This window comes from Saccopteryx leptura, chromosome 7 (assembly GCF_036850995.1).
Source record: "Saccopteryx leptura isolate mSacLep1 chromosome 7, mSacLep1_pri_phased_curated, whole genome shotgun sequence".
NCBI classification, from domain to species: Eukaryota; Metazoa; Chordata; class Mammalia; order Chiroptera; family Emballonuridae; genus Saccopteryx; species Saccopteryx leptura.
Genome location: NC_089509.1, coordinates 54,937,267 through 54,964,087, shown reverse-complemented (window position 1 = coordinate 54,964,087; position 26,821 = coordinate 54,937,267). Strand labels below are relative to the sequence as shown.

The window sequence follows — 26,821 nt, the reverse complement described above, 5'->3', positions numbered from 1 at the left end:
TATATATATATATATATATATATATATATATATCTGTCAATTTGACCTTGGGTTTATTTGCAGATTTGGAACAAATATCAAACATTTAGAGATACAATTTTGAGTTTCAAGGGCATCTTAAAATAATTTTTAATCACCTTTCTGTTTTATTGAAATTGATCCAAAGAAGACACCAAATTAACCTTTTAAAACAGATGTTCAATCACTAGGTTGTCAAAGGAAAGGGATTCAACACTGTTTTTGATAGCTAGTTTCAGCAATAATAAATTCCTTTGTATTTCTTTTCAAATATATGTTTGACTGGACAGTTTCTCAAGTCACTTGTTTAGAATTTTCTCATCCTGAAAGCTCATGACATTGACATTTTTCTTCTGAATATGTAAGTGTCTAGACATTTTGAAAATATGGATGTGGTAACAGCAAGTCAAATGAACTTAATTCCACTTACTTTTGGCAAATTAATTGGAAGCAGAAGAGTTTTTTCCATCCTTATTAAAAGCAGACATTTTCTCCAAGGCTGTGAGAAGCTGTTCCTCTTGCTGCCTAAGCCATTTCAACTGCAAAAGCCATTTGCCGACAGATAAATCCCTCCAGGAGACTTCAACTAGAGGGATGCTGGGCTTTATGGCAGGTAAGGGTAGAGTTGGTGGGAATTAATTATAGAAAATGAGCCCATACCTCATTACATTTCCCTTATGAGGATCACGTATCATCCAACAGACCACTGTGAAGGCTCACTGTGGGTGACTGAGACAACTGAGAAGGAATTTATGATGGAGTCAGGCATTGTAGCAGAATTCCTTGGCTATTAATGCCCTGGCTTCTTCAGGCTTTGGTAAGACTGGCTGAGACTGTATTGGGATAGAACATTATTATTATTATTATTTTGGTATTTTTCTGAAGTGAGAAGTGAGGAGGTAGAGAGACAGACTCCTGCATGTGCCTTACCACGATCCACCTGGCATGCCCACCAGGGGGCGATGCTCGGCCCATCTGGGGCATTGCTTGGCTGCAAATGGAGCCATTCTACTGCCTGAGGCAGAGGCCATGGAACCATCCTCAGTGCCCGGGCCAACTTTGCTCCAATGCAGCCTTGGCTGCAGGAGGGGAAGAAAGAGACAGAGAGAGAGGAGAGGGGGAAGGGTGGAGAACAGATGGTTGCTTCTCCTTTGTGCCCTGGCCGGGAATCGAACCTGGGACTTCCACACACCGGGCTGACGTTTTATTACTGAGCCAGCTGGCCAGGGCCAGGATGGAACGTTCTACAATATTAACATTACTCATTCCAAATGAAACTTTCAGAAAGAGCCGTCAGACAGGAATGATATCTCTGACAAGTGCAGAAGAATATGTGATGAGGCAAGGGCATCATAAAGCGCAGAAGGATTGAAGTGACTTTCTAAGGTCTCTCCAGCTGGGAGGATTGAACCAATGAACAAAAGTCACACATTAAGAATCATTCTCTCTTTCACTCCCAATGTTTCATCAACATGAGACAAATTTCATTCTTATGTTTCTTCAGTACAGCATAGGACATATAGTCAATAATATTATAATAACTATGTATGATGCCAGGTGAGTACTAGATAAATATTAGGATGAACACTTTGTAAAGTATATGATTGTCTAACAATTATACTGTACACCTGAAACTAATAGAAAATAATATTGTATAAAAACAGTAATTGGAAAAGAGATAAATTTAAAAAAAAAATATTTCTACATACCTTAGCTTAGTTACCTTTGAAAAAGAAAGCTGTTAAGTGAATTTTGTAAAAGCATCTCTAAGCACATCTAGAAATGAACCAATGAGTTTTGTATGTTAGAGGTTTTGTTATCCTCCATTAATATTTTTTAAAATAGCACTTGTTTAAACTGTTATATGTTCATAAACATTTATGGATTATTTAACATGTCATTATCTAAAATAAATCATGTATTGATATCCTTGAAAAGAGTTACATGAAACATTATGGTAAATTACAGGTCACTGAGATAGCAAAATCGGATTCAAAATGTACTTGATTGAAATAATAGTTATTAACTTATAGCCCAGAATTACTAGGTCCAATGAGAGAAGAAAAAACACCTTACTGAGAAATTCTTAGTATAATATTAATATTTCAACAATAATAATTTTCTAAAGTAAACCTGTAGATTTTAATCACAGTTCAGGATACACAGAGGTTAACCCAGCTAACAGCTATAAACATTTAGTAGTTTTCCTGGTTGGAGCATGACCTTCTTCAAGGCAGATTTCCATAGTTTTGAAAAATTGTTTCCTAAAGGTAAAGCATAAGGATATCACAGTACAGAGTTAAGCCTTTTAGGGGTCAGTAACGTTCTAGGTGGAGGATCTTCAGCAGCATTTACTGAAATATTAGAAATCAGTACCATAAAACACGGCCAGGAGTTGCACAGAGGTTCAAGTCTGTGGTTGCCTGGCTTGTTTCTTCCCCTGAATATGTGTCCATATCTAGAGCCATCAATGGCCCCCTGCATGGTGTAAGTCAAAGAGAATGTGGCATTTTAATGTAATTTTTTCAAAAATAGCTGCTTTCTATAGTATTGTCATAGAATATACATAAACTCTTACAAATTATTACCTCTTGAAAAGGAAGAAACAAAACGTAAAGAAAATATACATCAGAAGACTTTGAGTTCTAATTCCTGTTCTGATGGTAGTGTAACAACCGTGAGTTCTTTTATCTGACTCAACCTCCATTTCCTTATCTGAAATCCAGGGAAGCTAGAACTGACTGCCACTAAAAGGCCCACAAGAGCCAGAGCATCTGAAGATGATAAAGGTTTCTGTACTGGGGTTTCCGTTGGCGTGCTGAAGACTGTGAGGAGTGGATACTTGGATACTGCCTGTCTCCTGCTGGGCCACAGTCAACTATCTCTTGGTGGGAATACAGACACTCTATTGCGATATCATCAGATTTTTCAAGAAAATAGAGAAATTTAGATTTTTATGTCAAACATGCTTGTTTTTTAAAAGTTGACAACTAACAAAATAGAGAGAGAGAGAAAGAGAGAGAGAGACCACTGTGAAGGCCAAACTAAACATACGTGAGGGTGGGATGGGGCCTTTGGCCGCCATTTTGTGCCCTCTGATTGGAAGCCTCAGTCTCTCCCTGCTCTATGGTTCTACCGGAAGATGTGAAGACAGTCATTCTGGGACCACAGAGCACTAACCCTATACAATTCTAATTAATCTTCTTTTCACTTGGTTTCATTAACATATGAATGCAATAGGGAATCAGAGCAACCACAGTCAGTGGGATGGATGCACTTTTACAGAAAGACAGCACGTAAAATAAATGCTCTGTGTGAGTGGGGATCTTGATGAAATGGTAGAGCTGTAGTGTGGTCAAGGAGGCCATAACACAGAGCAGTCGGAAGCTCAGCTTGTAGCCGTTCTCCCCTCGGCAGCTCCTGAGGAACATCTCTGAGTTGATTGCAAAGCCCAAGCCAAAGAGGACTCCAAGGTTTCTCACAAGTCCAGCAAAAGGCGTAGTGTCAATGTGGATCCAGTCAGGGTTGGCACACCACTTCTTGGCTATGGGCACAGACCACAGCAGGTCAATGTCAAGCAGTCTGAGGAGCAGGTAAAAGCCAAGTGCAAACAGGAAGAGGAAGAGGTTGGTCTTCAGGTACGTGCTCAGGCTGGCTGTTTGGATACCTGGAGTGTGTTCAAAGGCCTCTGCCACAAGCATGCCTGGGGATTAGAAAGAGACACTGAAGGTGACAATGTGCCCTTGAGCTCCCAGGGAATCATTCTCCCTGCATTAAAGAACCTAGCCGTAGTTTTCAATGATAAAGGGCTTTAGACACCTAGGTTCTATCTACTTTCCAAGGTCTTTCTTAAAGCAGTATCTAAACACACATACTTGAGCCATGGTCTTTTCACCATCTATATATATTAGGACAGAGGGATCTTTCAGGAATCCACAGCTCTGAGTAACAACCCACTTTATAGGCAGAGCACTAAGCTAGGTGCTTGTAATTAATATTTCAATTGCCATAGCCAGTTAACTTAGCCTTTAAAAAGCACGCAGAGCTGAATGGAAGAAACTCAGTCGTGATGAATGTCTCTTCAGGAATACAAAGCAGCTGCTAAATGAAGTGCATAATCATGTGATAATCACTTCAGGTGTTTCAGAAAGAGAGTGGCATGGTGTGCAGGTTGGAAGGCCATTATTAAGGCCTCCAAACCAAGACAAAAGCAGGCTGTCTGAGGGGGTGGTTTGGGAGTTGGACTTAGCTCTAGTCACACTTCAGGGAAGCCCATCTCACTAAGAGGTTAACATTCATACCATTAACTGAGACTGTGCCATTGTGTACAGGAAGGGTTTGAGAGCTGTGTTGACCCATTTAAGCTCCCAGGGCAAAAGTGGCTCCACAGAATTACCTAGAACAGGGAATTGACTACCAGGAAGAATCTGAGAACATAAAACACATGACACTAAAGCTTTCAAATGACACAACCAAAGGTAAATAAATGATCGTATTTACCACCAATCACGCCAAGAATAACTTGATGAGGAAAATGTGTTGCTATGAATACTCTGGAGATGCAGACACTGATTTGAATCAACCAAAAAAGACTCCAAAGAAATGACCAGGTCAGTCTACGATGGAAGAATAGATACAAGTGTAAAATGCAAAGACATTGTATTGCTCAGACAATTAGGGGATGACACCAGATGACCTTTCTCAGAGGAATCGTCTGACATAACATCATAATTCTAGAGTCTTTTTTTAATGTTTTTCCATGTGCTCCACAAGATTTGAAAAGTTTTAACAGAGGTTTCTACGATAAATGAAATAAAAGGAAGCCTATTTGACATCCTAATAATTATTTTAATGGATAGGGGGAATTACTAATAATAGAATAATGAAGAATGAATTATATATGCTTCTATTCCCTGTCATGTGTGCTCCCTCTTTGCTCTCTCTCAACCTTTCTTTGAAGAAAACTCACTGGAGAGGCTGTTGCCACTCTGATGAAAAGCACATCAGCATTTTATCAAGGGCAAGTTTTCACTGGGTTTAATTTCAGATTCTCAAAGGAGTCCTTGGTTTTCTAGATATAGAAAATAAGGAAAAAGGAAATTGATCTATAGGATATAAACTTTTTTTTTTTTTCTGAAGCTGGAAACGGGGAGGCAGTCAGACAGGCTCCTGCATGCGCCCGACCGGGATCCACCTGGCACGCCTACCAGGGGGCGATGCTCTGCCCATCCGGGGTGTCTCTCTGTTGCAACCAGAGCCATTCTAGTGCCTGAGGCAGAGGCCACAGAGCCATCCGCAGCGCCCGGGCCATCTTTGCTCCAATGGAGCCTTGGCTGCAGGAGGGAAGGAGAGAGATAGAGAGGAAGGAGAGGGGGAGGTGTGGAGAAGCAGATGGGCGCTTCTCCTATGTGCCCTGGCTGGGAATCGAACCCGGGACTTCCGCACGCCAGGCCGATGCTCTACCACTGAGCCAACCGGCCAGGGCCTAGGTTATAAACTTTTAATTAGAAAAAAATAATTGAACTTGTAAAATATTAAAATCCAAGCAATGGTTGTTATTTTAATAAAAAAGAATTAGCAATATTGAATTCTAATAATTTTCAGAGGTTCTCAATGGTTTGTTCCTAATAATCAGACCAAGGAATAGAGATAAAAGAGACTTCCAAAGAGGAAGTCAGTAGGGGCTATCTATATGGAAGAAGAATAAAGAAGGATTTGGTAATATTGAGGTCAAGATTAGGCACTAGGCCCTGGCCGGTTGGCTCAGTGGTAGAGCATCGGCCTGGCGTGCAGAGGTCCCGGGTTCGATTCCCGGCCAGGGCACACAGGAGAAGCACCCATCTGCTTCTCCACCCCTCCTCCTCTCCTTCCTCTCTGTCTCTCTCTTCCCCTCCCGCAGCGAAGCTCCATTGGAGCAAAGATGGCCCGGGCGCTGGGGATGGCTCCTTGGCCTCTGCCCCAGGCGCTGGAGTGGCTCTGGTCACAAAAGAGCGACGCTGGGAGGGGCAGAGCATCGCCCCCTGGTGGGCAGAGCGTCGCCCCCTAGTGGGCGTGCCAGGTGGATCCCAGTCGGGCGCATTCGGGAGTCTGTCTGACTGTCTCTCCCGGTTTCCAGCTTCAGAAAAATAAAAAAATAAAAAAGATTAGGCACTAAAAAAATTTTGATCGATGAAGGAATGTTGCAGTGTTAGAAATTGAAAAAGAGTTACGGAATTTTTTTTTTTTTTACAGAGACAGAGAGAGAGACAGAGAGATGAGAAGCATCAATCATCAGTTTTTTGTTGCAATACCTTAATTGTTCATTGATTGCTTTCTCATATGTGCCTTGACCGTGGGACTATAGCAGACAGAGTAACCCCTTGCTTGAGCCAGCAACCTTGGGACCTTGGGTCCAAACTGGTGAGCTTTGCTCAAACCAGATGAGCCCACGCTCAAGCTGGCGACCTCCGGGTCTCAAACCTGGGTCTTCCGCATTCCAGTCTAACGCTCTATCCACTGCGCCACCGCCCGGTCAGGCAGGAATTTTTTTTGAAGAAACAAATATATTTCCAGGTTTGGAAATTAAGCAAGAAATAACCTATAAGATGGTGAGGCTTATCTAGATTCCTATTTTGAGAAACGGTGTATGGATAGAAAATGCTAATTTCTTTAATCACAACTTCCTACTGTTGTTTTGGATAATGAATATATTAAGACATATAAGTCACAGTTTTATTAGAATAAGAAATTCCTTTGGTAATTTCTTATATAAGCCAATGCTACTTTAAGAAGTGAAATATATGATGGATCTTGGAAGTTTTTTATTTTGAAAGAAATTTTATGTCATGGCATTTATTATTGTATTATTTAACCAATTAATAGATAAATCTTATCTCAGGTAGCCTAACAATTTATGATTAAAGTGATGCTCAGAATTGTTTTAATGATAAATTATTTCAGGAAAGAAGAGAAGGAAATAGCTTAATTCCTACTAAAATTTTGAATAATTTTACATTAAACTTCTAGGCCTTTTTAAACATTATAAATCTACCAACATGAAACTTACTAACATTCAATAAAGCCTTTTATTATTATTATTATTCATTCTAGAGAGGACAAAGAGTGAGAGAGAGAGAGAGAGAGAGAGAGAGAGAGAGAGAGAGAAGAGAGACAAAGTGGGGAGGAGCAGGAAGCATCAACTCCCATATGTGCCTTGACCAGACAAGTGCAGGGTTTTGAACCGGTGACCTTAGCGGTCCAGGTCGACGCTCTATCCACTGCGCCACCACAGGTCAGGCAAAACCTACTAACATTCAAATTTAAGTTTGCTTCTAGAATGTTTTTAGTTAAAATGATTGCAAGGTCTTTAAAGCTAGAATATGTTATTGATGTCAGAAACATTGGCAAGTCAAAGAAAAAAGCACAATTATACTAAATTGATTGATGCATTCAAGGAGAATAATGATTCTCAAAGTTTCTAGTTAAGCAAGGAAATGTACATGCTAAATTATTTTCTTATATAATTTTAAATGACTTACTTATGAGCTACCAAAGTGATTATTATATTATGGAAACCCAAAGGCATATTAAGAAAGTCATCAACCAATTAAACATTTCCAACCCTATAATGTTGTGATAGCTGTGAGCTTATTAGGACATTATCTTAAAGCAAAATATCCATTTTCTACACATTTGCTATTTTTGTTATGAAAGAATGGAATAAGCACATTTCAACAACAAAAAGTATACTAAAATGAATTTTAAAAAAGACATTCGGCATTCAAACTGTTATATTCCAGTGTAAGAGAAACTGGAGCAAAGCTGACCTGTGTAGAGTGGTGGGTGACTTATCCATATGACTGACAGTGTGGCTCAGGGCAGCCGTTACCATGACATACCAGACACACGAGGAGCCCATTGCATGACCAGATGGACTTCCTGCCAAAGCAAAGTTGTCAATACATTTGAAAGGTAGTTAACAGTGTATCGATATAAAAAAATGAACAGTAGAATAGCATGTTAGCCATGAAAATTACAAATGACTCAGGAAAAAACCACAAGGTGCAGGCTATATGTAATGTTTAAACATAGGTAAAAATAAAAAAAAAAATTGATTCTCAAAACACTACTTCAAAACTTTTTTCCAGATTTTTCAAGTTCATCAAATTCCAGAAATTAAAATGTTCAAAGCTAATTAGGAACTCAGGGTGTGTTGCACCAAAATCTCCTGTATCTCTTCTCATTGTTTATATCTAATGGTTTTTAATTGATGATAAAAATAAAGTACATGTATTGAATCTTAAATCAGTTTTTTGTGTAGGACAGAAAAGTCAAACATGTAAGGAATATCATTGTTATGTCTGATTTGCCAGTTGACTGCTATGCACTAGCATCTACCTCTATGCCTATCTTATGGCCTGCCATTCCATGGAAGCTTGTTATGAATGGAAGAGAAGCTGTAGGAGCATCAATATTAGCAGAAGAAGCCTGCAGACAGGTAGTCTTTCTACTCTCAGAATGTCTTTCCCATGAAGCTGGATTGTTTTTTATCACTTTACTTTGACATTCTCCCTCAGTGTTTACCAATGGACATTCATGAAGGGTAAACATCTCTTTTTGAAGAAAAAAAAAAGCCACTATGTTAAACAAAGATAAATCTATTTCGTAGCAATCTATTTCTTTCAAATATCTTTCTTATGCAGGAATTTTTAGAGCTTTCATATGGTTAAAGGAGTGAATATAGGGTCAAATATATCTCTCTTTTTCCCCCCATCCCCAAAAATGTCTCATAACATAAAACACATGCTGGGAAGTGCTGGGATAAAACAAAGTAGCATTTTGATTGTCTCAAAGGTTATCCATTCATCCATCCATCCATCCATCCATTCATCCATCCACCCACCCACCTATCCCACATTGGTTTTACAAAGATAAATGAAAAAAAAAAAAAGATAAATGCACACACCATTCCTGACCCGATGGTTCACAGTCTACTGGGGAAGCCAGATATATAAAGAATTATAGTACTATAATAGAACTTACACATTCACTATATTCAGGACTAGTTTCAATGGATATCACATATGAATTTTCTGCTATGTAACAAACCATGGTGAGGTATAATATAATATAGCCTTATAAATTAAACCAACAACATGTCATTTTATTTATCTATATTTCAAAAAATCTCTTTATAGTCTTAAACCCAACTTCCATGGTAAAATTTTACACTCATACAGAGTCTTACTTATAGTAAAAAAAGAAATGTCCCAAGAAATTTACTTATAAGCTATATATACAAGAGAAAAAAAGAAATTTTAAAGAAATCATTCTTTGATCAGAGATATATTTACTTGCACTAGTAATACTGGGAAATTCTTACCTTTTTTACAAAAAAAAAAAAACTTGTTTATTCTTTTTTCATTTATTAGATTTTTGGAAGACCTATAATAACTTTGAAAGTTGCACAGCAGTAGATAAATTAGCATTTCTAGGATTTTAATAAAGTTCGTTGGCAATTTGTTCTAGCTAAACTTTTTTGTTTGTTTTAGTATCAGACCATTTCATTTTTCCAAAAAATAAGTGCCAAATATAAAAGTATTTAAGGAGTATTCTTCTAACGTGCCCTTTTACAAATTACACAATGAAATTTAATTATTCATAAAACTTCTTTCCTTTCTCTCTAGAAATTTTCATGCTTATTAACTTTAGCATTCCACTCACTGCATTTTCTTTAATACTCTATATGATATCACACACTTATTAGATGCTAACCATACTTAATGACTCTGGTGGAATATCTTTAGTAACTTGAGGTTGCTATAATTGCTTACCTGGACCTGTTTCGCAAGTAGTGGGAAACTGTTCAAGGCATGGACTTGAGTGATTTGAATAAATCTGAGTTTCTTGGACCCACCAGTATGGCCGATGACCAAATAATATCCTGTATTTGAATAAATATAAATATGCAGGTATATTTAAACACACAACTATTACTTCATTGGAGACTGGCTATTTTCTCCTACAAAAATGATTCAATCAGAGGGTTGATAGGGAAAGTTCATGATTAAGAAAGATAAAGAGCTTGAGTTCTTGAAACCATGTCAACACAATAAATTTAAAATAAAAAGAACTTGGGTGCTCATTTATCTTTCATTATAGAGAATGACATAGTCACTTGGGGTTTGGGCATTCTAGTTTTCAATAAAAATAGGGACTTTTCTTCCTTGTAGGGGAAATCCTGTGGGTGCTTTGGGTGCTTTAAGAATATCAAAGTGGTCTCTGGAATCAAAAGTCTGTTTAGTATGGTGCTGCTCATTTAACTAATTTCTTGGCTAATCACACCATACGTGTTACGGGGTTTTAGAATTTACTTTTAAATTAGTACACATTTGTATATAAATATACATTTGTATATAAGTATGTATTGTAATGGTTTTTGTAAGTTCTATTTATGATCTGTGTTACAAGTTAACTGTTAAGTTTGGAAGATTTTCCAAATAAAACCACACACATCTAAAATGTGATCATCATGCCAAAGCTACAAATTTAAGAATAAACATTAGGAAAAGTGAAACAAAACAGAAGTCTTACCATTTAAAAATAAGATTGAACCAATCCCCAATGACTGCTACCCATATCATCTTGGTTCCAACTGTCTGATTAAGTTGAAACCAAAGTGGAAAATAAATAGAAAAGGTATTCCGGGGGTCTCCAACATTGGACATAAAATTTAGAAAATTGTAGTAAGCTCGGTAGTCCTTCTGCAAATGCTGAATAACGAGCACTCCATTCTTATGAAGGAAATCCATCTTGAAAGAGAGTCAGTTCTAAACCTAGAGCAATTGAAGCTGAAATGCTCTGAGTCCCACCATTTTTATATGGTACCCTTGTGGCGTGTCCAGCCATTATTGTAACATGTGACGTTAACCATCTGTGGAAAAGGCACGTCGGCCCTCATCTGCTGAAAAGCTCATCTGTTTATAATTTTAATTGGAGCCAAAGAAGTGAAGTACATGCTGATCTGTGACAAGTCAAGAGGAAATTTGAGTAGAGGTACAATGAATTTCTTATGCAACCTCCCTTTTGTGTGAACAGTTGGATTGTGTTTGTTTGAAATTTTTTGCACAGTTCATTTCCTTAAAGGGCAGAGACATTAGCAATTTCTATGCTTGGCTAGAAGACTATGCAGTTATAATTACTGCATGTCAAATAGCCCTCAAAGCCAGGCATTTTAATTTAAAATAGACTGTGGCTCTGACTATTTTATTGTGTCTTTGAGGAAAACAGATAAGTAAATATCTGGGCATGGAAAATGTATTTGCTAGGACAGACTACTTTCTGATCGCAGATTCTTAAATAAAAATATTTTATTTTTATTTCTTAGAAGAGAGAATGATATATATGGAACAGAAAAGGAAATAAATGAAAAGAGGAGATCTAGAAGGAAATGTGTTGCTTTTTAATTATAAAGTAAAAAAGCAGAGATGGAGATCACTTTGCTAATAGAACTGTGTTAGGTCTGAGTTATATTAGTATTGACTAGAAAATACAGTTGAGAGCAATGGGGAGTGCTCACCTGAGAGAAAGACATGAATAGACTTCAAAAGGCTTTGGCCCAATCAGGAAAATGGTTTGTTGAAAATAGAATGTTCAGTAGAATTATGTGGGACACACTAAAAAGAATATGAAGGTTAGAAATAAACAGAAGAGCAGCTCAAAGAGAGCTCTGGATCCAAGTCAGACGTGAGACTGTGGGTTTAGAGAGCTCGGTTACGTCTGTGAGGATTCCTGTGAAAGCAATTAAGCCTCACCAGGAGACAGAGGGTTGAGGTAGGCACCATTCAGATGACTGTCATGGCTAATCACAGCCTCTTTCATTAGGAAAGGGCTTCCCATGCTATAAATATCTCTTTGAACTTTTCTTGGAGTCCTGCCTTATCATTTAGCCCTTTATTTTTTATTTTTTTACAGAGACAGAGAGAGTCAGAGAGAGGGATAGATAGGGACAGACAGACAGGAACGGAGAGAAATGAGAAGCATCAATCATCAATTTGTCGTTGCGACACCTTAGTTGTTCATTGATTGCTTTCTCATATGTGCCTTGACCTTGGGCCTTCAGCAGACTGTGTAACCCCTTGCTCAAGCCAGCAACCTTGGGTCCAAGCTGGTGAGCTTTTGCTCAAACCAGATGAGCCCGTGCTCAAGCTGGTGATCTCGGGGTCTCGAACCTGGGTCCTCTCCATCCCAGTCCGATGCTCTATCCACTGTGCCACCGCCTGGTCAGGCCCTGCCTCATCATTTAATAGCACCATTGTTACCGGGGATCCAGTGTCTATCAGTACCTTCCCAGGCTCTGTTTACCCCCCCTGGAGGAAATGCTTTGTTGTTAAGCTCTTTGGGGTGATTTTTTTAAATGCCATACCTTTGTCCTACTCCAGACAAATTTCTGATGATGGGACTCAGGCATCGGTATTTTAAAAATACATTTCAAGTGATTCCAACGTGCAGTCAAGGTTGACATAAAGAAATTCGTATCCGACCTGTTTTCCTTTCACCTTAAGGCCCTCCCCCTGCCAAATGTCAACCTGAAAGAAGCTTCAATGACATTTAACATGTAAACTATTGGATATAACTAGATCTTTCTGTTAAATTTGATTTTTGCACTAACTGGTTTATCTTGTCAAGGCTTCAGAGAATCTACCTCTAGAATAAAAGGAAAATCTAATCTAGTAAGAATTTATACAGCTGGTGATAGTTTGTATACAAATTCAGTATTGTGGACTAAAAGAGGTGAAGTAAGGGTCACAAATGAACACACCCCTCTTGCCTGACCTGTGGTGCGCAGTGGCAATGTGCCCACCTGGAATGCTGAGGTCGCTGGTTGGAAACCCTGAGCTTGCCTGGCTGATCCACACAGGAGAATCAACTACTATGAGTTGATGTTTCCACTCTCCCCCTTTTCTCTCTCTAAAATAAATAAATGAAATCTTAAAAGAAAAACAAGAAATGCAGCCCTCTTAACACACGACATGGTGATGGCAACTTTCCTTGCTGTGTTTTCCGTGACGGGCACCTGGAAGGAGCTTAACATAAGGCCTGGTTTCTGTGGACAAGAGCTTTGGTTTGACAGTAACAAAGTCAGATTGCAAGCAGCACCATGTCATTTTTCAGCAAGTGACTTTAAATGGCTGCCAGGAAATGAATATTAATCTCTCTTCCTGGTGGGAGACTTACCAGCCTTCCTTTATCATTCTTATCATTTCAGCAGGAGGATAACTAGGAAGTAGTCAGCCAGCACTGGACGGCCGCACACTGCTCTTCCCCTAGGCAGCCCAAGAATTATGCCCACTCGTTTTTCTCCCACTAGTGTGCTAATCTAATTCAAATGATGTATGTATTGGGGTAGAATTAATTGTGCTGACAACTCAATCGTGCACTATAATGTCTTGCATTTATGCTCTTCCAATTATTTAAAATACTCTATCTTATTATCTGATTTTAACTCCACAGTGATCCAATAATCCTCGTTTTAGTGATAAGGAAATGGACAAGTAATCTTCCCTACGTCATTTCTTTCATGCAGCACCCCTGTTTTAAGGCTAAATTTTATTTCCAGAGCAATGCTTCTTCCTAGTCTAGGCTGGATCCAGGTTGCTTTTTAGGCCAACATTGGTAAGATTTAAACCAGCTGCAAAATGGATAATAGCTGGTGCTATAACCACCTTGTTTCAGATGCTTTCAACTACCCAATCCTCCAATACAACTGTATTATCATTCCAACTATAAGGCTTTTTCTGTGTAGTCTTTTGAATTAGTTGATACATAGGCACATCTGGCCAGCTGCCAGATCACTAGACCTTGATAGATATAAGCACCACTTTGAATTTTTGTTGGGTGGCTTATCCCATGTAATGCTGGTGGTTGAGGCCATGCAGATTCTCACTGAATTTGTAGTTATAAAAACTACAGAGCTGGAAAGAGTTGGGCCATTATTGTTAATAGAGTCTCACTATGACAGACAAGAAAACGAGCAGGAGGTACCCTCTTCTCACAGCAGCAAGTGAACAAATAGAAAAATGACCCATCACAGTGGCGGGCAGGCAATCCAAATCCACCATCTGCAATCTGCCCTGAGTGCAAGCACTCAGAGCCTTTAGACCAGTAGTAGTCAACCTGGTCCCTACCGCCCACTAGTGGGCATTCCAGCTTTCATGGTGGGCAGTAGAAGAGCAACCAAAGTATAAATAAAAAGATAGATTTAACTATAGTAAGTTGTTTTATAAAGATTTATTCTGCCAAACTTAGCGAAAATCTGACATAAAGTACTTGGTAAGTAATTATTATTATATGCTTTAACTTGCCGTAACTCTGCTTTATAAATTTTATAAAGTAAAGTTACTTCCCTACTTTATAAATCACCATTACTGTGGAACTGGTGGGTGGTTAGAAAATTTTACTACTGACAGAGATACAAAAGTGGGTGGTAGGTATAAAAAGGTTGACTACCTCTGCTTTAGACTATATCAGTGGTTCTCAAACTTTTTAAAGTCACTGCGCATTTAAAATCCTACAAATAATTGTAGGTGCACTACATACAAATTTCTGAGAAATATGTTATAATAATTAAGTCAAATGTTAAAGTAAAAAATATAAAGTCCAAGCGTGCTTTTATGATAATTAGATGAAATAAATATATGTCAAAATTAAATTTATTCTGACATTAAAAAACATTTTTATGTTATATTTTTTGAGTTATGCTTTTTAGAATTCATAAAAAGAGGGGTTAAAAAAACGACAAAAAAGTTATCTTTTTATACATATAGAAACATTTCTAGTAAGATTTAGTGAATTCGGCAGGTCCCGGCATGAACATATTACATTTTTTCATTCTTGTGTTTATGAGAAACATGAGCCTGATGTGTCCTAGTAATTTCTTCAATGTTTGGGCATATATTTATTTGAAAGGCAAACTCTCATTTTCTTGTCAATCCATTAAAGAATTTGTCTCTTTTTACTCTTACTTGTGTTGAATGCAGAAAACCCCCACCATACATATCATCTTAACTTTACACCAAACAAAGGCTAGAAGAAACTTGCCTCCAGTCCTTCCCGGGAACATGAGGGGAAGTGTAAACAATCCAGCACCACAGCTTAACAGTCTTTTGCAACCTAATCAGGCAAGTGAGGTGGGGGGTGTTGGGCAGACTGTCAGCTTACAGCCAATTCCCCACACCTCTGTCCCTCAAAAATCTAAACTCCAAAAACCCTGTTGGTTTTTTGGTCTCCAACAGGCACATATTTCTTTGGAATACCATAGGGCACACCTGGAAATCTTCTAGGGCGCACCAGTGCACCCTGGCGCACACTTTGAGAACCACTGGACTATACACATGTGGCACTGCCACATGCTCATGCACTAATCAAGCAAAGTCCTTGCAGCTGGCAAACTAGTGAGCAATCCTAGCACAGCTGTTTTCCCCAGCATCCCAACAATTGTCAGCAGGGATACAGTTGTGATAGGGGTTCTGAGACTTTTCTCCAGGGAAGTCTTTGACATCATCCCTGGAGAAAATAGTAAGTGGCACTAAGAAGGGCACCTCAGAGTTTGAAGTTGGCTCTGGTTCCCATCCTCTTCTGATGGACCTGGGGCCCAGCAGACATTTTCTTCTCTAGAAATAGTCAAGTATGGAAATAAGTGAAAGCTACCCAAATGAGAACAAACAGAGGCTATTTATTCTGAGTTTACTATAGCTAGAATCAGCCACCATCACTTGCACTGGACAGACTCCAAAGCAAGCTGGTGAGTAGGAAAGCTCTATAGTGAAAACAAGGTGTGCTCCAGTTAGAGGTGTTGGCATGGGCAAGGAGGAGTGGGTTAATTGGAAACAGAGCATCTTATGTGATTGGCTAGGATGCATATTTGGCTTTCTCTGGTTGGTCCTGAGTTTAAAGTGGGGGGGGGGGGGCGTGAAACTGGCATTCTTGACCAAGTCCTGACCATTCTGGGCAGATTGCTTCAGAGGTTATGGATCAGAGTTCTATTGTCATATTTGAATTTGGTCTGGCCATTGTCCATTTGTATATTCAATCTCTTAAAAGACAAATAGAATAATCATGTGAAAAGTAGTTTGTGTGGTATCCCATCAAGAAATAAGGGAATCTATTGCTTATCTTATAATTATATAATTTTTATTCATTGAGTTAAAATGAGAGCATACAGTAGCTTACCAAAGAAAAATCAATTTATTCAGTTATATCACTACTCTAAGGATTTAACCTCTACCAATCAAAATCTGTGCTGCTGGCTTTTTGGTTTGCATATTCAGGTTCTATAACTTCCATAATGTCTTTTTTTTTCTTTTTTTTTGTATTTTTCTGAAGTTGGAAACAGGGAGGCAGTCAGACTCCCGCATGCACCCTACCGGGATCCACCCAGCATGCCCACCAGGGGGCGATGCTCTGCCTATCTGGGGCGTTGCTCTGTTGCACCCAGAGCCATTCTAGCGCATGAGGCAGAGGCTACGGAGCCATCCCCAGCGCCCGGGCCATCTTTGCTCCAATGGAGCTTGGCTGCTGTGGGAGGGGAAGAAAAAGACAGAGAGGAAGGAGAGGGGGAGGGGTGGAGAAGCAGATGGGCGCCTCCCCTGTGTGCCCTGGCTGGGAATCTAACCTGGGACTCCTGCACGCCAGGCCGACACTCTACCACTGAGCCAACCAGCCAGGGCCTACTTCCATAATGTCTGGATGACCCATAGAAAAAACTTTTTTTGTGTGTATTTTTCTTAAGTGAGAAGTGAGGAGGCAGAGAGACAGACTCCCGTATGTGCCCAACCGGGATCCACCCAGCAAGCCCACTAGGAGGTGATGCTCTGCCTATTTGGGGCGTTGCTCTGTTGCAACCAGAGTGATTTTAGTGCCTGAGGCAGAGGCCATGGAGCCATCCTCAGCACCTGGGCCAGCTTTGTTCCAATGGAGCCTTGGCTACAGGAGGGGAAAAAAGACATAAAGAGAAGGAAAAGGGGGAAGGGTGGAGAAGCAGATGATCATTTCTCTTGTGTGCCCTAACTGGTAATCAAACCTGGGACATCCACATGCCAGGCCAATGCTCTACCACTGAGCAAACCGGCCAGGGCAAGAACATTACTTCCTTTTATTCTTTTTCTAAGAAGTGTTTAAGCTACATATTTCACAATATTCATTTTCTTCATAAATATTTTGTCCTCAAATCAGGGTATGAATGATATCAAATACATTTTTGTCTTACAATTAAAAATTCAACTTTATGCTCATGCATTGTCTCAGAATCTGTGGACTGTGATGAAATTGACTGCTTTTCATCTTAGGAAGTTAATTTAGAAAGACTGTTGCCCAAGGACTGTTTGGTTCAGTTGACTGAAGGATAACTAACCAAAGCAAAAGCATCTTGATTTCTTTTGCCTTTTAACAGAATCTGCTATCTGTTTCTTCCCCATAGTTCATCACTTTTAGTCTTTTCATATCTTAGCTCATATGCACTTCCTCAGAGATGCCTTCTCTGATCAGCATCCTCACCATTTCTTAAACAGTGCTTTTTCTGAAACATTCTTTCATTTTGGGAGATGGTATTAGTTCAATGGGGTTGATGCACAGAGTACCAGACTGAGTGGTTTACACAACAGAAATATATATTCTCACAATTCTGGACGCTACAAGTCCTAGATCTAGGTGTTGGCACTGTTGGTTTCTTCTGAGGCCTCTCTCCTTGGCTTATATGTAGATAGCTGTCTTCTCCTCATGTCCTCACATGGTCTTCCTTCTGTATGGATGTGTCCTAATCTCTTCTTATAATAACACCAGGCATATTGGATTGGGGTCCACCTTAACGACTTTGCTTTAACTTAGTTACATCTTCAAAGGTGCTATCTCCAATCACATTCTGAGATCCTGAGAGTTATGACTTCAGTATGTGAGTTTTGGGGAATGTAACCCAGCCTGTAATATGGATTTAATTATAATTTATAATTGTTTTTTGTTTGTTTGTTTTGTTTTGTTTTTAGTGTATGTGTTTAATCTCTCTTTTCTGTACCACAGTACAAGTTCCATGAATTTAGGAATCACATTTGCTTGAGGTATCAGCTCTAGCATAGTCCTTAGCACAGGCCCATGCAGGGGTTGATTCCCCATGAAGCTAGTGAAGTTTGAGTGGGCTCTTGGCTTGGCAGGCTATCCCTGGGAGCTGCTGGGAGTCGTAGAGCACTAATAATTTGATATTCTATTTATTAAAGAAGGGATCTGATAATAAAGAAGCTTTAGACTACATAAAACTTAAGACTTCCCCTAGGCCCATTGCAAATATTTCTTTTTCTTTTTAATTTTTTTATTTTTCTGAAGCTGGAAACGGGGAGAGACAGTCAGACAGACTCCCGCATGCGCCCGACCGGGATCCACCCCCCGGCACGCCCACTAGGGGGCGACGCTCTGCCCACCAGGGGGCGATGCTCTGCCCCTCCGAGGCGTCGCTCTGTCACAACCAGAGCCACTCCAGCGCCTGGGGCAGAGGCCAAGGAGCCATCCCCAGCGCCCGGGCCATTTTTGCTCCAATGGAGCCTTGGCTGCGGGAGAGGAAGAGAGAGACAGAGAGGAAGGAGAGGGGGAGGGGTGGAGAAGCAAATGGGCACTTCTCCTGTGTGCCCTGGCCGGGAATCGAACCCGGGCTTCTGCACACCAGGCGGACGCTCTACCACTGAGCCAAGCAAATATTTCTTGATTGAATGAATTATTGAACAAAACTTGATGGGAGCGCTATATTTACAAAAGAAAATGATAATCTGTGTTTAAAGAGAAAAAACAAACATTTGTCGTTCAGTTAGTCTAAACTCAATGCATTTTCCCACAGGGAATGGGAAAAGCTAGGCTTCTTTAAATATTTTTATTTTTTTGATTTGACTTTGAAATCAAGTATTTTAAATAATTATAAATTAAATTACATTTAAACAACAACTTATACAAAAATTTTAAAATGAGATAAATAGTAAAAATGAAAATAATGCTTACTTGACCCATCTTACTTGTGAACTGTTCACTTCCAGCTTTTTCAGCACATGTAAGTGTTTTATGATTTTGTTCTTATGAGAAATCTCTTTATAAGTCTTTTCTTAGTCCTCATCAGTCTGTAGTCTGTCACCAGAGCTGTTTGGGGTGGGGATGCTTACCAGTACTTATTCTGTGTGAGTCACAGCAAGAGGGAGATAGATGCAGGAGGCTGGTTCTTTTGGATACTAAAATACGTAATCTTTTTTTTTTTTTTTTTCATTTTTCTGAAGTTGGAAACGGGAAGGCAGTCAGACAGACTCCCGCATACGCCCGACCGGGATCCACCCGGCATGCCCACCAGGGGACGATGTTCTGCCCCTCTGGGGCGTCGCTCTGTTGCATCCAGAGCCATTCTAGCGCCTGAGGCAGAGGCCACAGAGCCATCCCCAGCACCCGGGCCATCTTTGCTTCAATGGAGCCTCCCTCGGCTGCGGGAGGGGAAGAGAGAGACAGAGAAGAAGGAGAGAGGAAGGGGTGGAGAAGCAGATGGGCGCTTCTCCTGTGTGCCCTGGCTGGGAATCGAACCCAGGACTCCTGCACGCCAGGCCGACGCTCTACCGCTGAGCCAACCGGCCAGGGCAAAATACGTAATCTTTGAGTGAAGTTTTTTTCTACAATACAGAGCCTGCCTGATAAGTTGAATCACTTTAAAATCAAGGTTGTTAGAGTTCAAAGTCTTCCTCAAATCAGTTCAGCAAATGACATAGAGCAAAGCCATATCTAAGCTACAAAGATCAAAAGCCGAAAATGGGTAGATCTACCTCTCCCCTCCTCCTCCTTTTGAGGTTATCTTTCTCATTGTGTGGTCTATGGACCACTTGCATGCAGATTCCCAGGCCCACTCCAGGTCACAGAATCAGAATCTTCTGAAAAATGGTCCAGAAATATGCATTTTGGTAAGTTTCTTAAGTGGTTCTCATGCACATCAAATTTTAGAAGCTCCATCTTAATTTATCTCTCCTTTGGTGCAAGACGTCATATTCCTGTGCATCCTGCTGATCCTTCCTTATACTACTTTCTCACTTTCTACCCTAAGGCATTGTTTCATTAATTACTTTATTTGAGATCTATACTACTGTATTCACTCTTTCCCATGGATGCTTGGTATGTTCTTTTATTCCTCCTTTTAGAATCTTCTTTTCATTCTTATCTTTAATCTAACTTCTCTGGTAAACACTCAAAAATATTACTTATAATTAATATTAGTTATTCTTCTTTTGCCAAATAGTTTATAAAAGTGGAGATGAGGCCTGACTAGGCGGTGGCTCAGTGGATAAAGCATCAGACTGGGATGCGGAGGACCCAGGTTCGAGACCCCGATGTCGCCAGCTTGAGCACGGGCTCATCTGGCTTGAGCAAAAAGCTCACCAGCTTGGACCCAAAGGTCGCTGGCTCAAGCAAGCGGTTGCTCGGTCTGCTGTAGCCCCATGGTCAAGGCACATATGAGAAAGCAATCAATGAACAACTAAGGTGTCGCAACAAAAAACTGATGATTGATGCTTTTCATCTCTCTCCGTTTCTGTCTGTCTGACCCTATCTATCCCTCTCTCTCTGACTCTCTCTGACTCTCTCTCTGTCCCTGTAAAAAAAAAAAAAGTGGAGATGACCTTCAATGATGAGATTCTTAATCAGAGTGTAAGTAGGGCAGAGTGATAAAATTTCAGACTTATATACCATTCTTCTGTTGCTTCTCCTTTACTCTCTGACATCTCTGCCTCTTCTTTTTACTCTCCCTTTTTCTCTTATTCTTCCTTTTTCTCCCCACTCCCTTCTCTCCAATGCAGCCTCCTTCTTTCAAGGTCAGGCTATTAGAGTTCAGAGTCTCACCCAAGTCAGTTCACCAAATGGTAAAGCAAAGCCATGTTTCCATGATTTCTCCAGCATCTCTCCAAGTAATCACACTAAATACTTATTAACCTAAGGTTTTGAGTTAGTCAAAAACCTCAGCCTTCCTCTGTAACCTGAGAGCAAAGACAGCTCCAAGAGAACAAAGCCTAAACTGACTTGTTCACCATTGCCTCTCAGAATCAAGCCAGATGTCCTCCACATCATGCAAGTGTTAAAGAAAACCACATAGCCAGCCACCATTCCTTCAGAATCAGCATCTTTTCTTCCTGCTCTCATAGAAGTCTGCGTTTGATTCTTTCATGTTCTGTTCTCTGCTGCGTCAGTAAAAGACTTTTGAGTAAAAATCTTTAAAAGAGGGTGCTGTGGACTTCGCATTAGCCAAAACTCTTCAGTCACTTGGCCAGGAGTTCATAATCTGAATTTGACTTATTTAGAAGTCTTTGAACTTCCCGAAGTTGTATGCAGAATGCTAGTATATGTGTATATTTCTTGGAAGAAGGCCACAGCTTTCACAAGATTCTCAGTGAAATCCCTGACCCGAACAACTAACATAAAGTTCGCAGAAATCCGCCCTGGCCGGTTGGCTCAGCGGTAGAGCGTCGGCCTAGCGTGCGGAGGACCCGGGCTCGATTCCCGGCCAGGGCACACAGGAGAAGCGCCCATTTGCCTCTCCACCCCTCCGCCGCGCTTTCCTCTCTGTCTCTCTCTTCCCCTCCCGCAGCCAAGGCTCCATTGGAGCAAAGATGGCCCGGGCGCTGGGGATGGCTCTTTGGCCTCTGCCCCAGGCACTAGAGTGGCTCTGGTCGCAACAAGGCGACGCCCAGGATGGGCAGAGCATCGCCCCCTGGTGGGCAGAGCGTCGCCCCATGGTGGGCGTGCCAGGTGGATCCCGGTCGGGCGCATGCGGGAGTCTGTCTGACTGTCTCTCCCTGTTTCCAGCTTCAGAAAAATGAAAAAATAAATAAATAAATAAATAAAACAAACAAAAAAAAAACAAATAAAGTTCGCAGAAATCCATTCACTGTCCATGGTGCCTACGTCCAGGATTCCTTCATTTCTTTGGTTCATTTTTTTGTTTCTTCAGAATTATCTTTAATACTTTAATCTCCTCAGCATAATTTGCTTATCTCAATGACTTTCTTCTTTTTAAATATATTTTAATACTATAACCAGTCTTAAAATTTTTGTTTATAGTTCATTTCAATAGTTGAATAATACAGTTCTTTCCAGAACTTTCTTATTTTGATTCATTTAGATTTTCCTGATGTTTTCATTTGCAGAAAATCCTACATTTTTTATTTAAATTGCAATCTGTAAGACAGAAGCTAGAATTTGTTCAATATTTTTATTACACTAAATATTCCATAACCATAAAATTTATTCCTATCATAAGAAGAACCATTCATCTCTGAGTTATAGCGCTCACTATAACTCAAGATCATTCAGAGTATTTGACTTTAGCATGTGTCATTGGTACAGTGGCAGCAGACAAAAGTATTTGAGGCATTGACCTTTAAAGTCTCTGTTCATGATCATCGTCCTTTTACCACAAGCTTTTCTGCCTTGTCTACAATAATAAATTGTATTTGAGATCTTTCCAGTGTCACCTTGCAATGTAAAATGGATTTATTTCAGACCATGTTGGAACCCTAGGAACTTTCAGAGAAAATTACCTCCATTCTGGCTAGCATCCCAGGAATATTGGCATTCCATAATGACAATATTATAAGTGACCCCATTACAGCTGTTCCAGTACCCCCTCCATTAGTCTCATAATATGTTCTTCTCTGGAAATGTCATAAACGTTTTCTTTTATCACCAAAGAACTCAACAGAGTTGCCCACTGACCAGTATCATTAATTTTTCTCACAGTAGAGTTAAGATATTTTATAACTGGGTTCATATTTTATGGATGGCTTAAAGCAGGGGTCGAGAACCTATGGCTCGTGAGCCAGGTGTGGCTCTTTTGATGGCTGTATCTGGCTTGCAGACAAATCTTTAATACAAAAAAAATAATAATGTTAAAAATATAAAACATTTTCATGTATTACAATCCATTCATTTCCTACCACTCATGTTCATAGTTGCGAGTGGCTGGAGCCAATCACAGCTGTCCTCCGGGACAACACCAAATTTTTATTGGATAATGCATAAGGTACATGGGTCATTGTATGGCTCTCCTGGAATTACATTTTAAAATAGATGGTGTTCATGGCTCTCTCAGTCAAAAAGTTTCCTGACCTCTGGCTTAAAGGATACCTAGTATGTGTAAAACAGTTTCTGAAAGTTTAGCGTGCATCAGAGTCACCTGGAGGGCCTGTTAAAACGCTGATGACTGGGACCCACCTCCCGAGTTTTTAACTTAGTAGGAATGGAGAGCAGTCTGAGAAGTTGCCCTTCGAACAAGGTCCTAAATGAAGGTAATGCTGTTGAGTGAGGAACCTCACTTTTGAGGAGCACCCGTGCAAGACATTGATTCTCACACTGGGCAGGACAGGGATAGCTCATACCTCAAAGAGTTAGTGGTGTCGTAAGGAAGATATGATGTTTACATAAATAACAAACCACTGTGCCCTTAGGGGCTGACAGACAGAGTTAAGTAGACAAGAGGAAAGGCAGATATAACTTGCAGTTTATGAGATTAGGGAACCATTTGTGGAGGACATGGCAAGTAACTTGGCCTTGATAGATGGGTAGAATCTAGAAATCCAAAGCTGCAGAATAAAATGGAAAACGACATCCAAGTTAAAATATTGCATTTACAATTGTAAGAGAAATCCTCATTTTTTAAATTAACGAGAAAATTGAAAATTTTAAAAAATCATTGAAATTTACAATTGTCTCATAAATGTCACAAATTGCATTTTAAACAGTTTTTAATGTGATATGTTAATTAATGTTAACGTTTTAAGTGTAATAATGATATCATGGTGATGTTTGAGTTTTTATCTTTTAGAAAGGCATATTGAGATATTTATAGGTACTACGACATGTTGCCTAGGGAAGTAGATGGATGGGGATAGAGCAGATTGGCCAGTGTTTGATGGTAACTGGGACCTGGTGATGGGTGAGTGACAAGTTTGTTATGATATTCTATTTGCTTTTGTGTATGCTAAAAATTCTTTGTAATACTTAAAAAGGAACTATATGAACAAAATCAAAGAACTAAACTAGTGCAGGGCTACCTGTTTATTTCTGTTAAAATATAAACAATATAAAGTAAACAATCGAACAATTAGAGTAAAAGAGTAAATTGAGACATTCAAAGATTTCACTTGACTGCCACTAAGAAATATGAGTTATATATTTAAGACAACAAAGAAACACTGAAAATGTTTCAAACAGGGAACTAATATGACAAAAATGCACTTTGTAAATATTGAGGCAATGGTAGGCAAAACAGATTGGGAGGGCAAGAGTCTGCAGGTAAGAACCAGGTGATAAAGGCCTGAATAGAGATCTAGAAGCTAAAAATGGGGGGGGGGACTATGGGGAAGGGGACATAGAGATGAAACTGTGGGTGTTGGCAACCAGTTAACTATGAAAGAGTCATGGAAGAATTCAAGATTCTAAACTTGAAGACTGGGAGAACACCAGTGCCATTGAAAAAAAAGAGGATATTTAACCAGAAATGGCAAACTTTATTTGAAATATTGCTAGTGGGAAATCCAGCAAATAGCAGGAACTATGTGATTTGAATGCAGAAAACCAGACATCTATGTGAGTTGGGATGAGATTGTTCTGGGAAATAAGTTAATGGGAAAAGAGAATCAAGGACTTTGGGAAGCTACTAAATGTAAGGATTAGGAAAGAGAAGAGGAAGGAGGGAACGGAATGGTAGAGAAACAGCAGCATAAAACTTCATATTCATGTAAGTACTTTAGCTTAGTAGCATCAACTATTCTGTCTACAACAATTAGACCACAATTTAATTATAATAAAAACAATATTCTTTATTTGTACACCCATGTTCATAGCAGCATTATTTACAATAACTAAAAGGTGAAAGTAACCTAAATGTCTATCAATAAATGAGTGGATAAAGAAAATGTGGGTATGTGCATATGTATTAGTCGGGGTTCTTCAGAGAAACAAAATCATTACGATATATCTATATTAAAATGCATTTGCTCATGTGAGGATTATCTGGCTCTTTCTTCCCATTCATAGTTGGAGTCAACTTAACAAAAATAGTTCGCTAAAGAGGGCAGAAGGGACAAATATATGGTGACAGAAAATGATTTGACTTTGGGTGATGGGTATATAACATAATCAACAGTTCAAATGCTATAAAAATGTTTACCTGAAACCTATGTACTCTTACTTATCAATGTCACTCCATTAAATTTAATTTTCTAAATAAAATTTAAAAAAATTTAAACAACAAAAAACAAAGAAAACAAAACAAAAAGAAGGCAGAAAAATTAGTCAGCTACAAGATGTTCACCTTTGTCTAAGAGACATTGTTGGCAACCTTGTGGCAGTCGTGAATGTCTCAAAACCTTGCTAATGAGCTCTTTTTATTTTCCATTTTGCTCATGGATCAGTCAGGTTCTGTCTGATTACATAAGGAATGCATTAGAAAGATAATCCAAGCATTATTCCAAGCTGAGGAAATAATTTGTGACCTTGAACTAGTAATTGCTTAAGGAAATTACTGAAACTGTTTTCTGACTATTGTTAAAATTTCAGTATCCATTATGCTGAAGCTGAAGTTGTTATTTATATTTGTGAGACATTGACAAATCATTAAATGAATAATATTGAATAACCACACCTAACTGATTAATTAATTCAACTTGAATTGGTTGGAAGGGATGTACAGACATACCTTGTTTTATTGTTCTACACTTGATTGTGCTTCACAGACAGTGTTTTGTTTGTTTTAATAAATTGAAGGTAAGACTGTCCACCAGCAAAAAGATTTCAACTTGCTGAAGGCTCATTTAATAATAAAGTGTTTTGGCCCTGGCCGGTTGGCTCAGTGGTAGAGTGTCGGCCTGGCGTGCGGGAGTCCGGGGTTCGATTCCCGGCCAGGGCACAAAGGAGAAGTGCCCATCTGCTTCTCCACCCCTCCTCCTCTCCTTCCTCTCTGTCTCTCTCTTCCCCTCCCGCAGCGAGGCTCCACTGGAGCAAGGATGGCCCGGGCGCTGGGGCTGGCTCCTTGGCCTCTGCTCCAGGCACTAGAGTGGCTCTGGTCGCGACAGAGCGATGCCCCGGAGGGGCAGAGCATCACCCCCTGGTGAGCAGAGCATCGCCCCCTGGTGGGCATGCCGGGTGGATCCCAGTCGGGCGCATGCGGGAGTCTGTCTGACTGTCTCTCCCCGTTTCCAGCTTCAGAAAAATATAAAAAGAAAAAATAAAAAAATAAAAAAAATAATAATAAAGTGTTTTTAATTAAGGTATGTAAATTGTATTTTTAAACATTATGCTATTGCATTCTTAATATACTACAGAACAGTTTAAACCTAATTTTTATATGCACTGGGAAACCAAAAATTTGAGACATGTTTTACTGTGATATTTGCTTTACTGTGGTGGTCTGGAACAGAACCTGTAATATCTCCAAGGTATGCCTGTATTCTGTACCTATTCAGACATGGCACAATACATGTTTCCTTAAAACAGTGTTTCCCGCCTGACCTCTGGTGGCGCAGTGAATAAAGCGGTCAACCTGGAAATGCTGAGGTCGCCGGTTCAAAACCCTGGGCTTGCCTGGTCAAGGCACATATGGTAGTTGATGCTTCCAGCTCCTCCCCGCCTTCTCTCTCTCTGTCTCTCCTCTCTCTCTCTCTGTCTCTGTCTCTCCCTATCCTCTCTAAAATGAATAATAAAAAAAAGCACCTCTTACCTAAGAGTGTGCCTAAAAAATAAAAAAAAATAGGATTCCACAAATTGTGTA

General features: G+C 39.7%; 1 protein-coding gene across 2 annotated transcripts; it reads right to left on the bottom strand.

Annotated features, from left to right (window-relative positions):
• Window positions 1-123: 123 nt before the first annotated feature.
• Window positions 124-10,856, bottom strand: G6PC2 (glucose-6-phosphatase catalytic subunit 2). Of its 2 annotated transcripts, XM_066346077.1 has the most exons (5): window positions 10,591-10,856; window positions 9,831-9,940; window positions 7,824-7,935; window positions 4,519-4,634; window positions 124-3,721 (listed from the first exon to the last, which is right to left on the bottom strand). In XM_066346077.1, exons 1-5 carry the CDS (start codon window positions 10,806-10,808, stop codon window positions 3,210-3,212), a joined length of 1,068 nt encoding a protein of 355 aa, XP_066202174.1. In that variant the 5' UTR covers window positions 10,809-10,856; the 3' UTR covers window positions 124-3,209. The 2 variants fall into 2 exon arrangements, with proteins under 2 accessions (XP_066202174.1, XP_066202175.1); XM_066346078.1 differs by lacking the exon at window positions 4,519-4,634 and having other exon boundaries at window positions 3,567-3,721.
• Between the last annotated feature and the right edge of the window lie 15,965 nt (window positions 10,857-26,821).

Excerpts from the sequence above, each read along its gene's own strand:
- G6PC2 (XM_066346077.1), bottom strand. The coding sequence starts at position 10,808 with ATGGATTTCCTTCATAAGAATGGAGTGCTCGTTATTCAGCATTTGCAG. Across the intron at positions 7,936-9,830 it reads TACTTGCGAAACAGGTCCAG|GAAGTCCATCTGGTCATGCA; the intron begins GTAAGCAATTAT and ends TTGCTTTGGCAG. Across the intron at positions 3,722-4,518 it reads TATTCTTGGCGTGATTGGTG|GCATGCTTGTGGCAGAGGCC; the intron begins GTAAATACGATC and ends TCTAATCCCCAG.